We start from the raw sequence: 20,669 nt of genomic DNA on the forward strand, positions 1-20,669 counted from the left end.
CAGAGAGAGAGAGAGAGGAAGACAGAAGTTCTGAAGTAGGGCTCTGCAATGAGAGTGCAGAGCCCGTGCGGGGCTTGAACCCACAGACCGTGAGATCGTGACCGGAGTCGAAGTCAGACGCTTAACTGAGCCTCCCGGGCGCCCCAGGACCGAAGTGTTTCTAAAGCGGTGGCTGAGAGAGACGGAGTAGAACACAAGAAGACCCTCCTTTGCTCACAGCCCCGAATGATACGCAATAATCGGTGGACCAGCTCGGGCCCAGCTCCAGCTCGCACTGCTGTCCCAAACTTCCAGTGAGTTGCATTTTAGTCACCTACTCTCCCCGGCGTCCTCCACAGGACCAGCTCACAGTCGGTGGCAACTACTTATTAAATGAATGAGCACACAGAGAAGCATTACAGGTTTTGCAAACACCAGGTAGAATGTATAAAGGACCGAATACTGTGTCTACACACACAGGTAGCAAAACCAGCAGCCACAGGTTAAATCTGATCCACGGACTTTTGTCTTTGGCCCACGTCGTGATTTTTAGAAACTGAGCCACATTTGACTTAAAAATATCCATTCTCTTACTCATAAATATGGAGAACCCACTGAGGGCTGCGGGAGGGGTTGTGGGGGGGGGGTGCTAAATGGATAAGAGGCAGTAAGGAATCTACTCCTGAAATCATTGTTGCACGATATGCTAATTTGGATGTGAATTTTAAAAAATAAAAAATAAAATTAAAGAAGATATACATACATATCGATTCTCTTGAAAGACCAGCGGACTCTCTGGCAACAGTGCATGCTTATTCCAGAATGATGCCACCTGGTCCGAGCTATGTGGAACTTAGATCCCTTTCAATGGAGCGCAGGCCCAGAGGTGATTGTGTCCCTACCTGTCATACTGGGTGGACTTGCGCGCCTCACCCAGACGTCTTCTCTCATTTGTGTCACCGACGAGGATCCTGGAGGTGTTTCAATCTTGGTCTGGACGGTCACAACGGTGGAAATGCATGTGGGGAGCAGTAGGTATAGCTGGGGGACCTAAGGAAAGATTTCTGGAGTCCCAAAGGCCCGTAGAAGTGCAGACAGGTGGATGTGGGGACAAGGCAAGCTGGAGAGAGGGCAGCTCACCCTTTGCTAACACTTACATTGGCTCCGCCTACGTGACCTTTGAGGACAAGGAAGGCCTCGCCTCCAGTTTCCCTCCTGAGAAAGGAGATTTTCAGTCGATGCTGACTTCTCAGGATGGGGCTGGGAGCTGCTGGTTGAATTGCTTCTCTGTTGAGGTTCTCCCAGGAGAGACGAGGAGTGTTAGCGCTCCAAAGAAACCGGGGTCCTGTGATCCGTCCTCACGTTTTGCCTTTGAAGAAACTGAGGCTGAGACAGGAAAAGTGGGTTAGCCAGGGTCACACGGCAAGGTTAAGAGCCGAGACTAAAACCAAACTTCTCTCTTTTGCTTATTACCCCACCAGAGAAATACATCAAAAGGGGAGGAGAGGGAAGAGATAGGTTCACAGAGACGAAAATATGGAACAAGTGCTCTGCTTTTAGGATAATCAACTCTGAATTCAGAAGGTCTTTTCTTTTTTTTTAAGAAAGGAATGTGTTTTTATCGTCCACTTCAATGGCCAGTGGCGGGGGGAGGGGGGAGGGAGGGGGGCAGGGGAAGCCCTTCAAATCCCCCAGGGAATGTGAGAAAAAACTCCATTAAATTCTAGTCTTCAAGTCTGTCTGGGTCATAATAACTATAATCAACTCCGGGAGTGTGTGTTTTCTTCGGGTTTCTCTTTCGGTCACTTATGTAAGGGGTTGAGAGGGGACAGCAAAAAGGAACAGGCAAGTGTAGTGTTTTTTTTTTTTCATGTTTATTACTTACTTTTGAGAGAGAGAGAGCGTGCACAAGCAGGAGAGGGGCAGAGAGAGAGGGAGACACAGAATCCGAAGCGGGCTCCAGGCCCCGAGCCATCAGCCCAGAGCCCGATGCGGGGCTCGAACTCACGGACCGCTAGATCATGACCTGAGCCAAAATCAGACGCTCAACCGACCGAGCCACCCCGGTGCCCCATGGAACAGGCAAGTTTTATGTGGATAATAGGAAAGTGGACAAATTGGGATGGTTTCATAATTAAGCACAGACTCTCTGTGTCCAGTCAAGAAACTACATTCGCAGACTTCCGGAGGTGTCAAGATGAGAGGCTGGGGGTCGGATGGGGAGAGGCAGACTATGGCGTTACACCCTTCTCTTGGAGGAATACGGACATATGGACTGTTTGCTGGAAATGCTTTTCCCGACGTCTGGCCCTAACCTCTGCCACACCCTTCCCTGGGCTGAGGCCATTATTCTTCAGGACTCAACTAAAACACCCCCTTGGCACCCTGCATTTCCCCCTTCAGAGCACTCATCACACTTGCAATTAATTACCTGTGTCATTCGTTGGTTAATGCCAGGCTCCCTTACTGCACAGCCAGTTCCATTAATGACTGCAATGCCTGTGTCTGTCTTGCTCATGACTAATGGTGCCTCACCCATAGTAGGTTCTCCATAAGTATCTAGTGAATGGCTTCAAGATCTCATCCTTACCTCTAGGACCTCACAATCTCATGGACAACACTCAGAAGGCAGCGAAGCAGTAAACGGGTGTTCAACATGGCTGCCCCTGGCCTCCCTTCCCCTCTCAAATGTTCCCTGGCACATCTCATCTCCAAACCGAGGCGTGTGCTTGAGGAGGCGGGTATAGAAAAGGGGGAGTCCATTGGCCTGGGTCCAAATAAGCAACGAAGAAAAACTTCTAAAGGCATCAGTTGCTGTAGAAGAAGTGAGTCTCGGGGCGCCTGGGTGGCTCAGTTGGTCAAGCGTCGACTTCAGCTCGGGTCGTGATCTCACGGTCCACGAGTTCGAGCCCTACGTCAGGCTCTGTGCTGACAGCTCGGAGCCTGGAGCCTGCTTCAGCTTCCGCGTCTCCTTCTCTCTCTGTTCCTCCCCTCAACATATGCCTCTACTATGGATGTCTGCACAGAGGTCGGCAAAGCCCTGGTCACACATTCAGTGGAACCAGAGCTGGAGCGTGGTCGGGCTGCTCTCCTGGCCACTTGCCCGTTCCCTCTTGCCTGTCACATGAGGGCCAGAGTTTCTTCCAGGGAAAGCGGACGATGATGATGTTGGGACCTGGAGCCTTCTGTTCCAGCAGGCAGGTGGACCCCTGGACATGAGCGCTTCCGCAGGGGGCCAGTCCGACGACTCCCGGCTGTGCTCCAACGCAAGGGAAACCTCCCCACAGGCAAACGACCTTGTTACTAAGCTCTCTTGACCTGGCTACCTCGTGGTGACCCCAGCATTTGGTGTCCCTGGTGCAGGGGAGAGTGGGGAGGGGGTCCCCCTGCGCGTATAGCCTTGTGTTCTTTGCACTTCAGAGGTGGGGGGCCGGGGGCCGAGTTTGTGAAGCCCCTGCCCCGGTGAGGGGGGTGGCTCTGGGAAGCCCGTCCAGCCCGGGAAGTTCACTGCGTCGGGGTGGGTGCAGGGCAAGGAGGGAGGAGCCGGGCCTGGTTTGCAAAATCAGTCTCCAGGCTGTTTTCTCCAGGAGAGGAGATGGGGGGGCGGCGGGGGCGGGGGGGGGGGGGGGGGGTGGGGATTGCAGTCCCCAGCACAGAATCAAAGAGTAGTAAGGGAGAAAGCAGATGAAGCTGCTTATCTCATTTATTTATTTTTCCTTCCCCGCTTCCGCTTATTCTCCTCCAACCCACGTCCCCGGTGCCTCTCCCCAGCCGCTATCTGGCTAACGAGCTCCCCCATTAGAACTCCCGCCCCCCCCCCCCCCCCGCTCCCCGGCATCTCCTCTCCAGACTTGGCTGAGGGCGGGATTTACCACCACCCAGGATTTCAGTGGGTGATACTGCAGCCAGGGCCCCGCTCACCCCGGGACTGTCCCTCCGAACGCGACCGTCCTCAGAGTTCTCACCTACACCAACAGCTCAGCCCGCCTCTTGGGTCAGCGACACCTCACCCTTGACACCCCTCCGCCCTGGTCTCTGAGGGCCTGGATGACCCCAGATGGAGAGACAGGAAATAAAGTACCAAGGTGAATTTTCTTTTTTTTTTTTTTTCATTTTTTTTTCAACGTTTATTTATTTTTGGGACAGAGAGAGACAGAGCATGAACGGGGGAGGGGCAGAGAGAGAGGGAGACACAGAATCGGAAGCGGGCTCCAGACTCTGAGCCATCAGCCCGGAGCCCGACGCGGGGCTCGAACTCCCCGGACCGCGAGATCGTGACCTGAGCTGAAGTCGGACGCTTAACCGACTGCGCCACCCAGGCGCCCCGAAAGTACCAAGGTGAATTTTCTGAGGTCACTCACAGGTCTCTAGACCGGGGAAGGACCTCCAAAGGCCCCCTCCTCTGGGCCTCTGCCGACGGCCCTTGTCAAGCCAAGTCCCTGGCGGCCATGCTCACGAAACGTGCATTCACCCTCTCCAGAGCTGTCAGCTTTCCACTCAAAAGAGCGTGCACCTCACAGGGTGATGTGTTGTTGGCTTTTTAACCTTTTATGGATGTGCATTCGGGGCGTTCGGAAAAGTACCCCAGCCCCAAGCCCCACAGAGTTTCACAAGATGGAGACACTGAGATCATCAGCGACCAGACCCATAACAGAGTATGTCCCACAGCCCTTTATTAGGCCCCAACCTCACCACCACCCACCTCCTCCCGACCCCCAGCCCCCACCCCCCTCAACCACTGTCCCGGCTTCCAACACCACACTCAGTTCGCCTCATGGGATTCCCTCTGAAGAAGCTGGATCCCAGAAGTGCACAGAAAAGATTTTATTTTTTCTCTTCATCAGCAATATCTGGGAGGCAGGGGCTGAGCCCGAGCTGGGTGCTGTCTTCTATTTCCAACCATCAAGATTCCTAACTCCTTAACGCCACATAAACTGTGAGGAATTTTAGGGAAAGAGTCATCTCAGAGAGAAACCCCCCGCAGCGGGCAGAAGGCCAAGTGGGAGGGACGTGGAGTGAGATAAGAGGAAGGCAGTATGAGGACATAGGGGCCCCGGAAGAAAATCATTCCAACCGCTCCCACCAGACGTCAGCCCGTCCTTGCCTCTCTCCACCTTTTTCTCTATTTCTAGAGACGCTGTTTTCAGCAAAGCCACACCCCCACCTCTCCGCTTGAAGCAAACGTTGAAAACAGAAGTGTAACGGGAGACACATATGCGATTTTTTATGGTGGTAAAATACACCGAGCATAAAATTTATCATTAGTGACACTTAAGACATTCACGCTATTATGGAACCAACGCCACTGTTTATTCAGAACATGTTTGTTACCCCAAAAGGATACCTGGTACCCACTCAGGGGTCACTCTCCTTTTCTCAAAACCACGTTTAGATGCCATCAAGTAGGTGGCAGTGTGTTGTAACTATATGTGTGCTGCACAGACCCCCTCTTCTATCCTTGTCAAAGGGGATGCTAACCTTCTCTCCTCCATGCAACATCTACATATGTCATTTTAAATTTCCTAGTAGCAGGGCGCTTGGCTGGCTCCCTCGGTAGAGCATTCAACTCTCGATCTCAGGGCTGTAAGTTCAAGCCCCAAGTTGGGCGTAGAGATTACTTAAGGATAAATACATAAGTAAATAAATAAATAGATTTTCTAGTAGCCACATTAAAAAGAAACAGATGAGGGGCGCCTGGGTGGCTCAGTCGGTTAGGCGTCCGACTTCGGCTCAGGTCATGATCTCTCAGTCTGTGAGTTCAAGCCCTGCATCAGGCTCTGTGCTGACAGCTCAGAGCCTGGAGCCTGCTTTGGATTCTGTGTGTGTCTCTCTCTCTGCCCCTCCCCCGCTCATGCTCTCTCTCTCTCTCTCTCTCTCTCTCTCTCTCAAAAATAAGTAAACATCAAAAAAAAAAAAATTAGGGGCATCTGGATGGTTCATTCAGTTAAACATCCGACTGTGGCTCAGGTCACAATCTCGAGGTTTGTGAGTTCGAGACCCACATCGGTCTCTGTGCTGACAGCTCAGAGCCTGAGGCCTGCTCCGGATTCTGTGATTCTCTCTCTGCCCCTCCCCCACTCGCACTCGGTCTCTCTCAAAAATAAATAAACATCAGAAAATATTGTATTTTATAAAACAAATAATTTTTTTAAATTTAAAAAAGAAAAAAAGAAACAGATGAAATGAATTCCAATGATTTACTTAATCCAATTTATCCAAATTGTTATCACTTCAACATGTAATCATTTTAAGAACGATTGCTGAGATACCTTATACTCCTTCGTTTTTGCCAAGTCTTTGAAATCCTGTATGTACGTTACATGTACAACGTATCTCAGTTTGGACCAGCCACATGTCAATAGCCCCTAATGGCTACCATCTGGACAGTGCAGCTCTAAATAATTTGTAGAACGCTATTACTATCCTAAATCATCTTTGTAAAAGGTGATTATTAAGTGCACAAGTATTCTGAGGCTATAGTTCTATTTTTAACGTAAATGTATTATCCTAATTGTGAAAAATAATAGAAAAATTACCCATAGGTGCCAACACAAGAAAAACTGTAATTGAAAAACTTTTTTAAATGTTTATTTATTTTTGTGAGACAGAGACAGAGCACGAGCAGGGGAGGGGCAGAGAGAGAGGGAGACAGAGGGTCCGAAGACGACTCTGTGCTGACAGCACGGAGCCCGACGCGGGGCTCGAACTCACGGACCGTGAGATCATGCCCTGAGCCGAAGTCGGACGCGTGACCGACTGAGCCACCCAGGCACCCCTTGTGATCACTTTTTAACGCTCCATATGTTGACTTCTTTGTGGTTCTTTTCTCATGATGGTGAATGCCACACACGGGCACCACTACTTTGCAGTGGAAACTGAAGGCCAGCATGACCGCTGTCCAGAGGCAAACGTGGAGCTTTCCCCAGGGTCACGATTCTCTGTCATTGCCCAGGGCTGGGGATGACCCCCAGGGACGGCTGCAGTTTCGTCATGTAGCTGACAAGCCTCTTGTTCCCTAACAAAGCTAGAGGCCTCCGAGCCTAACCTAGAAACCTGGCCTTGGATTTCGTAATTCCTCCCCACCCCCAGATTCGTATGGCTTTCTCTCCCACACGCATTTGAACCTAAGTTTGAAAACATGTCCTAGGTAATGAGGAGGCTGGTGATCTAGCTCGTGCCTAAGAGCCCTTCCAACCCGAACATTCCAGGGTACTCGGCTGCATTCATTTCTCCACCCGACAGGCACACATGGACACACAAACAGACTCACACACACACACACACACGATCTGGGTCACCAGTTCTGCCCCAGAGAAGAGCTTGCAAAGAAGGAAGAACACCTCGACTCAACCTCGCTAACTCACTGGGAAAACACAGAGATCTAAACAGAAGCACTCGTATTTAGCATTCATGCTCAGAAGGAAGAAAACCCAGCAGAAACCAGTCTCAGTACCCAAGAATGTAAAAACATTTCTTTCTTTTTTTTTTTTTTAGGTTCTCAGAAGCTTTGTACCACAATGCCCCAAGTTGGAAAAAAATGTGCCATTTCATATGTTTATAACAACATCTGATTTAATATTATACAGTTTTGCTTAGTCACAAACCAGAACAAATACTTTCAGATTTATTACATCCTTCTATTCAGAGACTTAAGTAATCACAGTTAATAATGCAGCCATTCCACAGCCCAAGGAAAAGCTTTATAATTTGAGGGGACCAAAAATTCCTGAGAGGCAGGTTATTTTCAAGAAGGATTTAAGGTTTTAGAGCTCTCAATGAAGCTTGAAATTCATCTTTTCCAGTTCACACGAAAAGGGTTTCCTCCAAAGCTTGGCTGGGAGGTAGAAAGAGAAAAACCAGTAGGCACACAGCGTCTCCCTGCGCCCTTCGAGAATGTAGCAATTACCCATCCATTACTTATCCTTACCTTGTCTTTTTTTTTTTTAACGTTTATTTTTTTTTGAGGGGGGAAGGGGCAGAGAGAGAGGGAGACACAGAACCCCAAGCAGGCTCCAGGCTCTAAGCTGTCAACACAGAGCCCGACACAGGGCTCGGGCTCACAAACCATGAGATCACGACCTGAGCTGAAGTCGGACGCTTAACCGATTGAGCCACCCAGGCGCCCCATCCTTACCTTGTGTTTGAACATTTTTTAAACCCATACCACCGGCTCCCATACTCTTTATGTTATTAGCATTTTGGTCCTCCTTCTTATGTGTTGATTCATTGAAAGGCATCAATTGATTTAAAAAAGAAGCAAATATTCTTACAAAGCATACTTTCTCATTTCTTCCCCCCCCCCCCCAACACATGCACATGGCGTTTGTTGCCCAACTTGTAAACAACTCTTAAACCTCAAGCATTGCCCCTTCCTGGCAAATTAATTCAGGAGTAGTTAATGACATGGCAGTGAACTCAACTGCTCGGAGGCTTGGGTCATAGGTTTGGTGGCTTCAGAGCTCTACTCTCTGTCAGGGCACAGATGGTCCTCCACTGCCTCCAGAAGGGGGACTCTGGCCCCCTGAGGGCTGGAGGCGCCTCTGTGTGTTTGGATGAGTATAAACCCATCATCCAAACTGTGTGCGTCCATGTTGCACTATACGTATTTAGTGAGTTCCATGTTTCAAAGAAAGCTGGGATCTGTTACTCCAGTGTTTCTTTAGCCACCATTAAGGAGAACATCAGCACTAAAGTAGAGTGAGGATTGTAAGAACTTGGTCTACAGAAAATCAGGTAAGAGTTGAGGACAGTTGGGTTTTTATAAAAATGGGACTTCCTAAGTCCCACTGCAGACCCACATCAGGACACCTACATGTCAGATACAGGAATATCCACTTGACCCAGGGTTCCCACGTGAGTCACAGACATGCTGCGACTTACATACACTGATCTTAAAGGTCCCTTCATTAAGTCATAAGCAAACGTTTCAAAACGAGATTGATTATAGGATTAAACCAGTTTCCAGTTGAAGATACTACCACTCTTTGAAATAATTCTTGCCAACTGATTCTTTAGCAGCACACTTCCAGAAGCCAGAAGGCGTGAGTAATCATAGCTAATCATCGACTTCCATCAACCTAATAATCTAATTCTAGTAATCTAATTGTACTCGCCTACAACATAGGCTAGTCCCTTAACGTCTTCAAACCTCACAGACACGACTGAGGTGGGTAGGGAAAGTGTGGTTACAGTACCGAAGGAGCTCACAGAAAGCTTTCACATCCACCCGACCTTCCTGGATCATCGGAAGGTCAAACAGCATGTACGGGTGACAGGGCTCTGCAGACTTCATGACATGCTACACACATGAAGGCATACCGAGAAGGTGGACATGGGTTAGATTTTTAAAAATCCTCTCGTTTTAGATCACAGTGTCTGTTTTATTACTGATAAAAGTTCGCTTGGCAAGGACGTGCTTCAGAATTATAGAAGCAATGGAGTTTCTCCCACTGGATCCCGGGGTTGAATTCATCCATCCAGCCTCAGGCAGCACTAGACAAAGCTACAGGGTTTCTTCCAATAAGGGCAGGGCTTTTCTGCCAAGCTCACCACCTGGCCCAAAGACACCCGGGACCCCGCACCTTGAAGATGAGCAGAGCCCAAGAAGAAAGGTGGAAGAGGGGCGGGGGGCAGAGCTCAACTGCGGCTCCCAGGTCCCCCAATCAGATCTCTCCTGAGTAAGGGGATGTGAGGAGGCAGAGAGAGGCCAAGACTAATTAACATCCCTTCCTTGGGGTACATTAAGGGTAAGTGTGATTGTAATACTGAAGCAGTTTATTACAAGGAAGTTGCCACCTCTGCCCCGAAATTCTTCCATTTTTTTGTTCTTTGGACCCACCGTGTCTACCCACAATGCCTCTGGCCATCCAGAAGTGGGACAGTACCCTTCAGCACCCCTAAGACCAGCCACAGCTCCATCATAGATCTTCCTGGGCAAACAGTGTGGGTTTTTGCCCCCATAAGATTCTGAGATGGGTCAATACAGGACATTGTGTTCTTCAAGGCCTTTCTGTAGTCAAGACAGAAAATATAGATTCTCTTCTATTTTCCATCTCAGTTTATCTTCAGCCTCCTCGACCAACGTAACCTATTAGAAATGATGCAGTTTAATCCAATGACATCATGAAGGCACCCCAAAAATAAAATGCCAACAATAAGATGTTCTGCATTTGAACTTCTCTCAAAATATTAAATTACGGGGTGCTGGGTGGCTCAGTCCATTAAGTGTCCGACTTAAGCTTAGGTCATGATCTCACAGCTTGTGGGTTCAAGCCCTGCATCGGGCTCTGTGCTGACAGCTCAGAGCCTGGAGCCTGTTTCGGATTCTGTGTCTCCCTCTCTCTCTGACCCTCCCCTGCTCACTTGCGCGCATGCTCCCTCTCTCTCTCTCAAAAATAAATAAACCTTTAAATATATATATATATATATATATATATATATATATATATATATATTACCAGAGAGTCTGAAGCTCAAAATTAAATCCCCTTACAAGTTAAGCTCCAAAGAAATTAAGACAAAAAAGTAAAGTCTAAAGTTAAATTATGTCACCCTCCATCAAGACTGAGGTTAAAGCCATTATGTGTCAATTTCTTATTCTCCTTATTCTCAGCGAGGGGAGTTCTGATGTTCTGGATGAGGGTGGGGGGTCCTCAGTGGCTAGCGTTGGGCTGTTTCCAGAAAAGAGGCCTTTCAGTTTGGATTAAATCAGCTCCAACTCTCTGATGAGCCCGAATTTTTCTATTACTCTTTTTTTTTTTTACTGTGGCACAATACACATAACTTAAAATGTACTCTCTTAGCCACTGTGAGGTATACAGTTCAGTGGTATGAAGTACGTTCACACAACTATACAACGACCACCACTCCCATCCCCAGAACTCTTTCCTCCTGCAAAACTGAATCGCTGTCCCCACCCCCACCCCCTCCCCTGCTTCCTGGAAGCCACCGTCCTACTGTCTGCCTCCGAGACGCTAGCTACCTCTTACAACCGGAATCGTGCAGTTTGGGCCCTTGGGTGACTGGCTTGGTGACTTATTTCACTTAGCATAATGTCTTCCAGCTTCGTCCATGCTGTGACACCTGTCAGAACTTCCTTCCTTTTTAAGGCTGCATAACATTCCACTCTGGACATACACTACATTTTATTTACCCATTCGGCCATCGGCAGACCCTTGGGTGGTTTCCACCCATTGGCTATTGTGAATAGTGTTGCTATGAACATGGGTATCCGTGCCTCACTTTCTAAATGAATCAAATGTTTAAGCCACACAGGAGGTTATCACGGAACTATCTCCACACCACGAAATTGAGAAAATAATTCAGTCCCACGGGGTGCCTGGGTGGCTCAGTCAGTTAAGCATCCAACTCTTGACTTCGGCTCGTCATGACCTCATGTTTTTTGTGAGTTCGAACCCCGAGTTGGGCTCTGTGCTGACAATGCAGAGCCTGCTTGGGTTTCTGTGTCCCTCTCTCTGTTTCTGCCCCTCCCCTGCTTTCTATCTCTCTCTCACAATACATAAAAATAAACCGAAAGAAAAGAAAGAAAGAAAGAAAGAAAGAAAGAAAGAAAGAAAAGAAAGGAAGAGGGAAGGAAAGAAAGAAGGAAGGAAGGAAAGGAAAGAAGAAAGAAAGAAGAAAGGAAGAAAGGAAGAAAGGAAGAAAGAAAGGAAGAAAGAAAGAAAAGAATTCAATCCCCAATCCCAGGGAGGTTAACCAGGCAAAATCATGATTCAAAAGCCCATTGTGTGGTGCTAACAAGGACTACAGCAGATTCAGAAGAGAAGATTCTTCTAAGGGAAGAAGGGGAAATGGTTTTATCTGAAGTACTCCTCGGTCATTGCCAGGTGACCATAATCCACACAGAATTCAATTGTGGCTCCGTGTTTACCATATCCAGGGGAGATGAACTCAGCCCTGTAAACAGTGTGCTCTCTCAGAGAGTAGCATTTGAGACATTACTGTATTAAACACGTTTTCATGGTCCAAAATAAGAACGCGATTAAAAAGGATTCTAAACAAGGGTTTGTTTTCTGCCTGAGAAGCTTAAAATGTGGACACCACCAGCAAAGGCCAACACTTCTGAGTGTGGCGTCACAGAGAGGGAGACGAAGCGTTCGACCAGTCCTACAGCCCGCGCCCAGAAGGTCGTCTGCCAGTGTATAGACGTTGTCAACTAAAATGATGCAAAATGTCAGCCTCACATCTGTTGAAAAGGGGCTCCTCCTACAGGAAGCAAGATGGTGGAGCAGGGGGCACTAATATAATTAAAACTTGAAGGCACAGTGTAATACAGGAAAATGTCGTTGAGCAACACATCGCTAAGACTTGAAATCTTTAGGGGTACCTGGGGGGCTCAGTCGGTTAAGCGTCTGGCTTCAGCTCAGGTCATGATCCTCACGGTCTGTAAGTTCGAGCCCCACGTCGGGCTCTGTGCTGACAGCTCAGAGCCTGGAGCCTACCACAGATTCTGTGTCTCCCTCTCCCTCTGCCCCTCCCCTGCTCACCCTCTGTCTCTCTCTCAAAAATAAATAAACATTTAGAAAAAAAAAATTTTTTTAAAGACTTGAAATACGTTGTTTCTTTTCAAAAGCACTGTGAGCACAATGAAAAGAATACAGCTTTAAGAACTAAGCTTCACCCCATCAGGCATTAATGGAGTCCAGAAACTATGTGAACAATCTTACTTGACATCCCAAGACGTTATATCGGTCCAAAGAGAAAACCAGAGGGGGGAACACGTTAATTTTCTCAGCCTTTTGATAGCACATACACAAGATCTCTTAGCCCCACAAAAAGCTCCAAATATTCTCTAGAACTTCAACTGCCTTAAAATATAGACTTGCATTTATCTTGGCCACATTAACGAGATCTGTTTGACCAATACATTTATATTTATGGTGACTAAGGGCAGATTATGGTTGTTAAAATTTGTCCTTGGGACATGAAAACACTCCTCTGTCATTAATACATTTTGTAATATAAACTATGATGTCAGGTCAACGTAAAGGGTAAAAACGTTCCTAAAGTATGCACACATCATTTTTTAAAGCAATTGAGCCTAATGGAATAACAAAGGTCATCATAACAAACCATTACAGCCTTGGTCTTGGCAACTCTGGCCACAGAAGAATCTCCAAGAAACGATCATCATTCCTCCAATGTTATGGCATCCAGACGACAGGAATGGCTTGCAAATGAGTCATACAGGCTCAGATCCTCAGTAGCTATGTGAGCGCTGGACGATCAATTATTCATGTGTTTACAGAGAGCTTTCCCGGTTGATGTTAACCAGAGCTGCTTGCAAAGAAGAGTTCTCCAGCTGTCCTCGGCCATCCTGGGCCTCCAACTAACAAGCCGATTTAATTGCTGGGCAAGGTCATCTGGAAGGTGCCCCTCCCCTAGACCACAATCCCTTTGAGACTTTGTTAGGTGTAAAAATATTAATCAGAAATAATTATGGCAATACTTTCTTTACCTTACTCCCAGCAAATCCCAAAGACAGAGCTAGAAGTTAGCCTTAACTTAGGTCCCACTGAGCTCCGCCAATACTGGAGTCTGGACTACGGAAGATACAGGTCAGGGATTGGTAGAAGGTACAGAGAAAGAAAGGAAGGGAAAGAATCAGGGTCTGCGGGCTTCATGAGGGAAGTGGGAGGAAGTGCAGTCTAGAATGCCCTGTGAAGGTCTGGGGGCCCGACTGACGACCACCAAGGGCGAATAGATTAGGTTGGTCAATATCCAAACGTGATTGAACTTGACCCACCCATCAAAATTGGCCTTGGAACAAGTTAAATCAGAAGGCACTTCTCAGCCCCTTTTGTTACTACAGCCTGTCCAGGAAGACTAATAATGTGATTAGGGCAACTCCTCTTTCTGAGCTCGGCCCAAGAGGATGGGACCAGATGGCCCCACCAGTCCCCTATCAGCTGTGTTTTGAGGGAGACCAGGATCATGGCCAAAGCTGTTGCCTGGGCCTCTTCCTCTGAAGACGCTGCAGTCAAAGCAGACAAAGGGATACCTCAGGCACATTTCCATTATCCCAATTCCAAGAGCATTTGTTGAATCCTTCAACCAGATTCTTCCCCTTGCTTGAAACTGGGCAAATTCAGGCACTATCAAAACTCACTTGTCCATTTCTAAGAAAGTGGTAGAACCAAACGGTGCTCTTACTGATATAAGATCACAGTGTAAAGGGGGGTGCCTGGGTGGCTCAGTCAGTGAAGTGTCTGACTTCGGCTCAGGTCATGATCTCACGGTCTGCGAGTTCGAGCCCCACATCGGCCTCTGTGCTGGCAGCTCGGGGCCCGCAGCCTGCTTCAGAGTGTGTGTCTCCCTTTCTCTCTGCCCCTCCGTCACGCATACTCTGTCTCTCTATCTCTCAAAAATCAATAAACATCAAAAAAACTTTTTTTTAAAGATCATGGTATAAAGGGAGTATATGTGTATGGTCAGAAGCACTAAGACCCTGGGGTAGTTCTGCTTAAAGCAGGAGGTGGGGCGCCTGGGTGGCTCAGTCGGTTGAGCGTCCGACTTCGGCTCAGGTCAGGATCTCACAGTCTGTGAGTTCGAGCCCCACGTCGGGCTCTGTGCCAACAGCTCGGAGCCTGGAGTCTGCTTCCGATTCTGGGTTTCCCTCTCTCTCTGCCCCTCCCCCACTCATGCCCTGTCTCCCTCTCTCTGTCAAAAATAAATAAACATTTGAAAAATAATAATAATACAAATAAAGTAGAAGGAGGCAGCTCTAGCTGAGAGGTTGCAGGGAAAGGTAAAGCTAACAGATGGAAAGATCGTGCCTCTCCCTGGTGCGGAGGGCATCCTGGAGCACTTGTGTGGTGTCGTAAGGCCAGGACTAGAGTCTGCGCCCGCCCCGCCAACCCTGATCCCCGCCATCCATCCATGAATGCAGGTTTGGAAAATGAGTCCAGAGGGAAGGAAGGCTTCTCCCCAAGGTCCGCCACAATAGCGAAGCTGGCCTAAGACGCTCTCTCCACACCTCCTTTCACCTTTAAGCCTCAGTCCCACCCTTCAGCCCCAGTCAGAGGGATGAGAGAAAAGACAAGAGGAAGCATCCCAAGAGAAGCCTCCTCCATGTGGCTGGGCCTTCTCGGGAGGGCACCATTCCTGCTAATCATGATTCCTTGCCCCTGGCTGGTGCTGTCTCTAGAGATCTAGAGGTCAGAGTAGATTTCTTGAGAGGGGGTCAGGTATAGAGTGTAGGGGAGGGCAGTGTCGAGCAGAATCCTTCATTTTAGGTCCCGCACGTCCCATGAGCTGCTGGGCCTGTGAAGAAAGCCCGAAGGGAGGTATGTGGGACTTCCCAGAGTCACCGGTCCAAGAAATGCCTTTTCAGGAGCGTCCCTGCAGGCAAACTTTCAGGGTTTCACGGACCAACAAGACCTAGGGCAGCGTCGTGTTTGGGGGTGGCACCAGTGCCCTGGCTAGACCTACAGTCTCGGCCTGGTGTGAGAGACTCTCCGGCACATCTGAGGGACTCTCCGCCGTCATGGGCCGCTCCAACTTGTCACCCTATCAGAGTCCTGGGGTCGCGTGCCTGGTGCTCCAGCCTGCCATTACTGTGGGTCACAGCCTCACAGATGGCTTCCCAAAGTCACAAGCTGGCCCGGCCTCCGCACGGTGTCACCGAACTGGCCGAGATCCCCGAGCGCACCTCCTCACCCAGCCCCTGCATCCTTAAGGGCAGAAAGAGAGGAGGAGGGGATCTCTCGGTGCCGGACAACTGCCCGATTTCCAGCGTGCCTAGCCTGATTTCTGTCCGCCCTTGCGTGTACACGTCGCTGCTTCTGTCTCCTGGGCGTGCAGCTCCCACTTTTTCTGTGGAACAACCATGAACGTGAGCCTTTGAGCAGCCTGCCCGGGGCCTCTCTCAAACTCTCCTTCTCAGCATCTCCAGCTCTTGTCTGCTAATTCTCTGCTGCGATGACAGCATAAATTGCCACCTAGAATGAAACACAACACCCAGCAGGAGTGGACATTCTGGCCTGACCTCGAATGTCCATCGCCCACAGCGGTAAGACGGTTCTGAGGGTCTGTGATGTCTCTAATCCTCATCCTATATTTCAAGTGGAATTGTGTGCAAATGGTCGGTATCCAACACAAACGAGGCATCAGCCCAGCCTTGGGCATGAACCAACTCATTAAATATAAAATCAACACAAGTAAATGGCTCTTAAATCTCACTGACACAAAGCTTGGCAGGTCCTCTGAGATTCTAGGGGTCATTGGAACTTCTCTCTCCAGACAGGAATCTTCCTCCCACCCTGAGGGGCAGAAGGGGACCCCCGACAAACGGTGTCCGCACGCCCCCTCCATTCGAGGGCTGCTCTGCACCACAGACAACGACAGGGTCTGCAGGAAGTGTGGCTTTTGACACAGAATGGGTCGCTGGGGAAGTGGATGTTACTATTTACAAAGGGCTAGAAATTCAGGCGAAGGCATTCAGCTTGCCACCGATCACAAATCCCTAGGAACAGCTACCGAACCAACCTTGAGTTTGTCACTGGTGCGTAACTATTGGCTGTTCTCAGAGTCAATCTTCACATGGTTTCTTAACTCCCGGCTGCATTGCGCCACGCATTCCCAAGGTCCCATTCGTAACGTTACTTGCCGAACTCTTATTTTTGCCTCAGTCTACCTGTAGTTTCAGCACAAAGTGGATTTATAAGGGGAAGGTGACGGGCCAGGTGACCTGACCGATCGCTTTCGCTCTCTGCTCCGTGCCAAGGGTGCAGAAAACAAATTGCAGCGAATCACCAACCAGAAAACACACATAGATGCACCTGTTGACTTCCAAGGTTACCTCGGAGCTGGGCTAGATTCCAGTGATTACTAACCTCTTTTATAAAACCAACGTGGAGAACGCACAGCTTTTGGTGAAAAGCACGTTTGCTTGCCAGCCCATCAGAGATGGGTGTTCGCCTGGGGAAGCTGTGTGTGAGCAGCTCCATCTGTAAGAGACCCAGCTCTGGTTGGGCGAAACAATTACCAGCTTCGCCCATTCACATCAGTCAGGCTTCAAAGTCCGATTTTTGTGCCAAGAAGTTAGTAAGACCTGAAGCGAGTTAGAGTAGCTTCCGTTTATTTACAGTTTGGGAACATTTTTTCACGATTTAGTCAGCTTCCTAAGGACAAAACAGCAGTGAAGGATATGGTTCCTCAGCTCTTAGAGCTAAATCATTAGAAAGTAGAAAGATTAGATAGCGGTTTTTAATGAACTGACATGATTTCCTCTTCTCCTTCGAAAGGTTTTCAGCGGCCCATTCCAAATCACAAAATCACGCTTCTTCTCATCCACGGACTCCAGAACTTTCTCACCCTGAATTTGAGGAGGAGGACCCAGCCATGAGTTGATGAGACCAGCAAGGATCCCAGGGGGCTTTGTGACAACAGAGCCACCCTCCTGAGAGCTTTTAGGAAATCAAATACTTACAGCTGAGAAGCAGAGAGTACCTGGAGGGTGTCCCCACTTCCTTAAAAAAAAAAAATCAGGGATAGAAAATCAAAACCCAATCACAGGTATTTTTTTTTCCCAATCTTTTCCACAGCATGGGCTAAGCTATCATTCGCCACCACCAGGGGGCGACATCTTTCTGCTTCTTTTTGCTCATCTGCCAAGAGGGGCGCCACTATTTCACTGGGCAACATTTAACAGCGTCTCAGACAACAGCAAACCGGCGGTCTTCCCCTCTCTGGGGCTACCGCCCACTCTCCTATGTTGGGAAAAACGTTTGGATCACTAATGAGATGTACTTGACATTTGTCTCAAGACAAGGAAGTCTGTGTCTGTCTTGCTTTCCACGTGTTGCCTGTGGGCGTCTGCCAGCAATGGCTGTTCTCAATGGTTGACTTTGCACCATGACATTTCTGCTGTTCTACAGCCCAGAGGCACTGCGTGCTATTGAAGGATCCATCCAATCCTGTGGACGTTGTCTGAGAAGAAGTGCCAGTTCCATGATGATCTATAAGAGGTTGACATCTTAAGTGTTTCCTGTAGATCGGGGTCTTTATGCCTCCTCAAAACGTAGTCCAGGGCTTGGGGAGAAAAGGGATGTGACACTCCAGCCTTATCTGGGGAGCTATGTCATTTCCATTGCATTCTTCCAGAACATTCTTCACACTTCCCCACTCTTCCTCTTTCTCTTCTCTTTCCTCCGGAGTGGTAATGAGACGATGGAGGTTAGCCCTCTGGATAGGTGAATGGAAAAGGGGAACAGATTCCACAATCACAGTTAAACAAGGGATTTTCGGTGTTCTGCCTTGTCATTTAAGTGCCTTGCAGATGTCTTACTAAGTTCCCAAGGACTTATTTCTTTGCCTTGTGCACTGGGACCCTGGGAGGGACTGAGGCACAAAGAAGTCTAAAAGGAAAAAAAAAAAAAAAAAACCGGAAGTCACAGACCCAAAGAAAATGCTGAGGCTTCGGTTCCACAGGCGTGCTTCCCAGCGTCTCTGACGATATCTTTTTTCAAGGTATCTGATATTCCAGGACAGGATTCCTGTCACTGGCCCAGCAGGTACACAGGATCTCCCACTCTGACTGTCCCTGGGTTTTCCAGAACAAAATACTGCCCAAAGAGAGGCGATTTTCCGTATAGCTTTTGCTCAGAAGGGTCACACAGGCGATAACTGCAATGGGAGAAAGAGCATGATGAGTCTTGGTCGAACGAAGCAAGAGCTCAAATGGCCTCTTGGTTCTTCTCAGCTGAAGTCAATGCCCACTCCCCGCCCCCCCACCCCCCCCCCGCCCCGTCCCCAACCCACAGCCACCGGGGGCCCAGCTCCAGACAGTCCCAACCCCATCAAAGTCTGACAGGACGGCGCCTCCTGGAGTCGTGCGGGGAGCAGCCCACCAGGAGCACAACCTCTGAAAGGCACCCAGCCCCCCACATCTTTTCTCCATGGAATGTTCCCTCTGACGGCCTTACGAGATGAGGCACTCGGGACGTTCAGACACCCTTTACCAGCTTCCTTTGCCCCAGGCAGCTCTCCTCCCGGCTCCCCCACGTCTGTCATTAGAACCGCCAGTCTTACCAGCCGGGCTCATCTAGTCCACCTTGCCCCTCACCTTCCGCCGCTTGTCCCTAGCTGCCAAGTCCTGAGCTTCTTCCTGCGCCACGGCCTCGCCTTGGCTCACTGCTTCTCCGGCCTGCCCTCGGCAGGCTCAGACCATTGTGACAACTTCCCAACCCATGTCTTTTCCTCGTTCTCCGACCGCCCCCCCGCCCCCCCCCCCCCCCCGCCCGGGCTTCCAATTCATGGTTGGGACGAAGCTATGCCACTTCCTTCCTTTTGCTCTGGTCTTGTCGTTCCCAGGCCCAGAAACTGTCAATGGCTCCCCGGTGCCTAAAGATAGCATTCCAACTCTTCAGCGGGGCATGCAAGGCTCTCTACCTGGCCCCAGCAGCTTCTCCAAGCCTGTCACCCCTCTGCCCCTTACATGAACCTGTGTAGTTCTCCAATGGATTACTAAATGTCTTTTTTTTTTTTTAATAGGGGGAGGGGCAGAGAGACAGAGGGAGAGAGAGACTCTTAAGCAGGGCCCATGCTCAGCACAGAGCCTGACTCGGGCGGCGGGGCATGATCCACGGCCCTGGGATCATGACCTGAGCCGAAATCAAGAGTCGGAGGCTTAACTGACTGAGCCACTCAGGTGTCCTTTCTCCATGTCTTTTCATCTTGCTTTGCATTTTACTGGCTCAGAGACTCCTGTGGGACACCACCCCTCATCCACCTCCCCGTGCGTTATAATTCTACCTTTTCCTCAAGGCCTAACTCAAATGCCACATCTCCTAAGAAGGAAGCCCAGGATCCCCCAGCCGGGAGTACCTTTCCCACCCTTGATTTTCCCTGCCGGCTCCTGGAACATTCACATGCCTTGTCCTATAGTCAGGGCACACGTCTATCTGTCTGCAAGATTGGTGGGGGGCGGGGGGGGGAGTCCCCGGAGAGCAGGGACTGTGGCGAACTCCCTTGTACTGCTCACAGGTCACCAGTGACCCACAATCATTTGTTGAATGGATGAATGGATGGATGAATTTGTTGGTGAGCAAAACCCTCTAGTCGAATCAGTATGAACATCTTCGTCAGGCCGAAAACACGAGCAGCACAGGAGGGCACAGGGGCAGATGTGTGGGAATAACATGGCCAGATTCTCCTCTTACCCCCCTTGAACCGGGAGAAAGTTTTCCTCCAGTTTCGCACTTAAGCTAACTCCAATTTTACATCACCTTTTTATTTAAAACATTTTTTTAGAGAGAGGGAGAGAGGGAAGAAGGATGGGAGCAGGGGAGAGGGGCAGAGGGAGAGAGAGAGAATCTCAAGCAGACTCCCCACTCAGTGCAGAGCCCGATGTGGGGCTCGATCCCACGACCCCGGGATCATGACCTGAGCCGAAATCGAGAGTTGGGTGCTCAACAATCGACTGAGCCACCCAGGTGCTCCAAAACATTTTGATAGAAAACATTGATTTTCTTCTAAAGTACTTTAAAAAGAAAAAAAAAAAAAACGTTTGTGGCAACCCGGTCCTAATTTCGTTCATCGGATCAAAGGCGGCAGATGAGCCACTGGAGAGGATCAAATCCAGAGGCCCCTCACCAGGTTGCAGGCACCTTGCCTGACCGGCTCACTGCCAAGGGCGCCTGAGAACCGAGGTCTGGCCCCTCCACCCACAG

General features: G+C 49.3%; 1 protein-coding gene and 1 non-coding gene across 4 annotated transcripts in view; both read right to left on the reverse strand.

The window, feature by feature from the left end:
* Positions 1-785: 785 nt before the first annotated feature.
* Positions 786-20,669, reverse strand: part of MTARC1 (mitochondrial amidoxime reducing component 1) — a 40,502-nt gene continuing 20,618 nt past the window's right edge. The window contains exon 7 of one of the 3 annotated variants that reach the window (XM_053209328.1): positions 786-1,365. In XM_053209328.1, the coding sequence (XP_053065303.1) occupies positions 1,338-1,365 (28 nt within the window). In that variant the 3' untranslated portion in view covers positions 786-1,337. Of the gene's footprint in view, positions 1,366-7,524; positions 9,278-12,015; positions 18,625-20,669 lie in introns of those variants that run through there. The other 2 variants (XM_053209329.1, XM_027075005.2) reach the window with 2 other exon arrangements.
* Positions 5,358-5,478, reverse strand: LOC113603997 (U6atac minor spliceosomal RNA). The gene has a single exon (XR_003425815.1). It is a non-coding gene; the product is annotated as a U6atac minor spliceosomal RNA (small nuclear RNA).

The sequence above is a fragment of the Acinonyx jubatus genome, chromosome E4 (assembly GCF_027475565.1).
Source record: "Acinonyx jubatus isolate Ajub_Pintada_27869175 chromosome E4, VMU_Ajub_asm_v1.0, whole genome shotgun sequence".
NCBI classification, from domain to species: Eukaryota; Metazoa; Chordata; class Mammalia; order Carnivora; family Felidae; genus Acinonyx; species Acinonyx jubatus.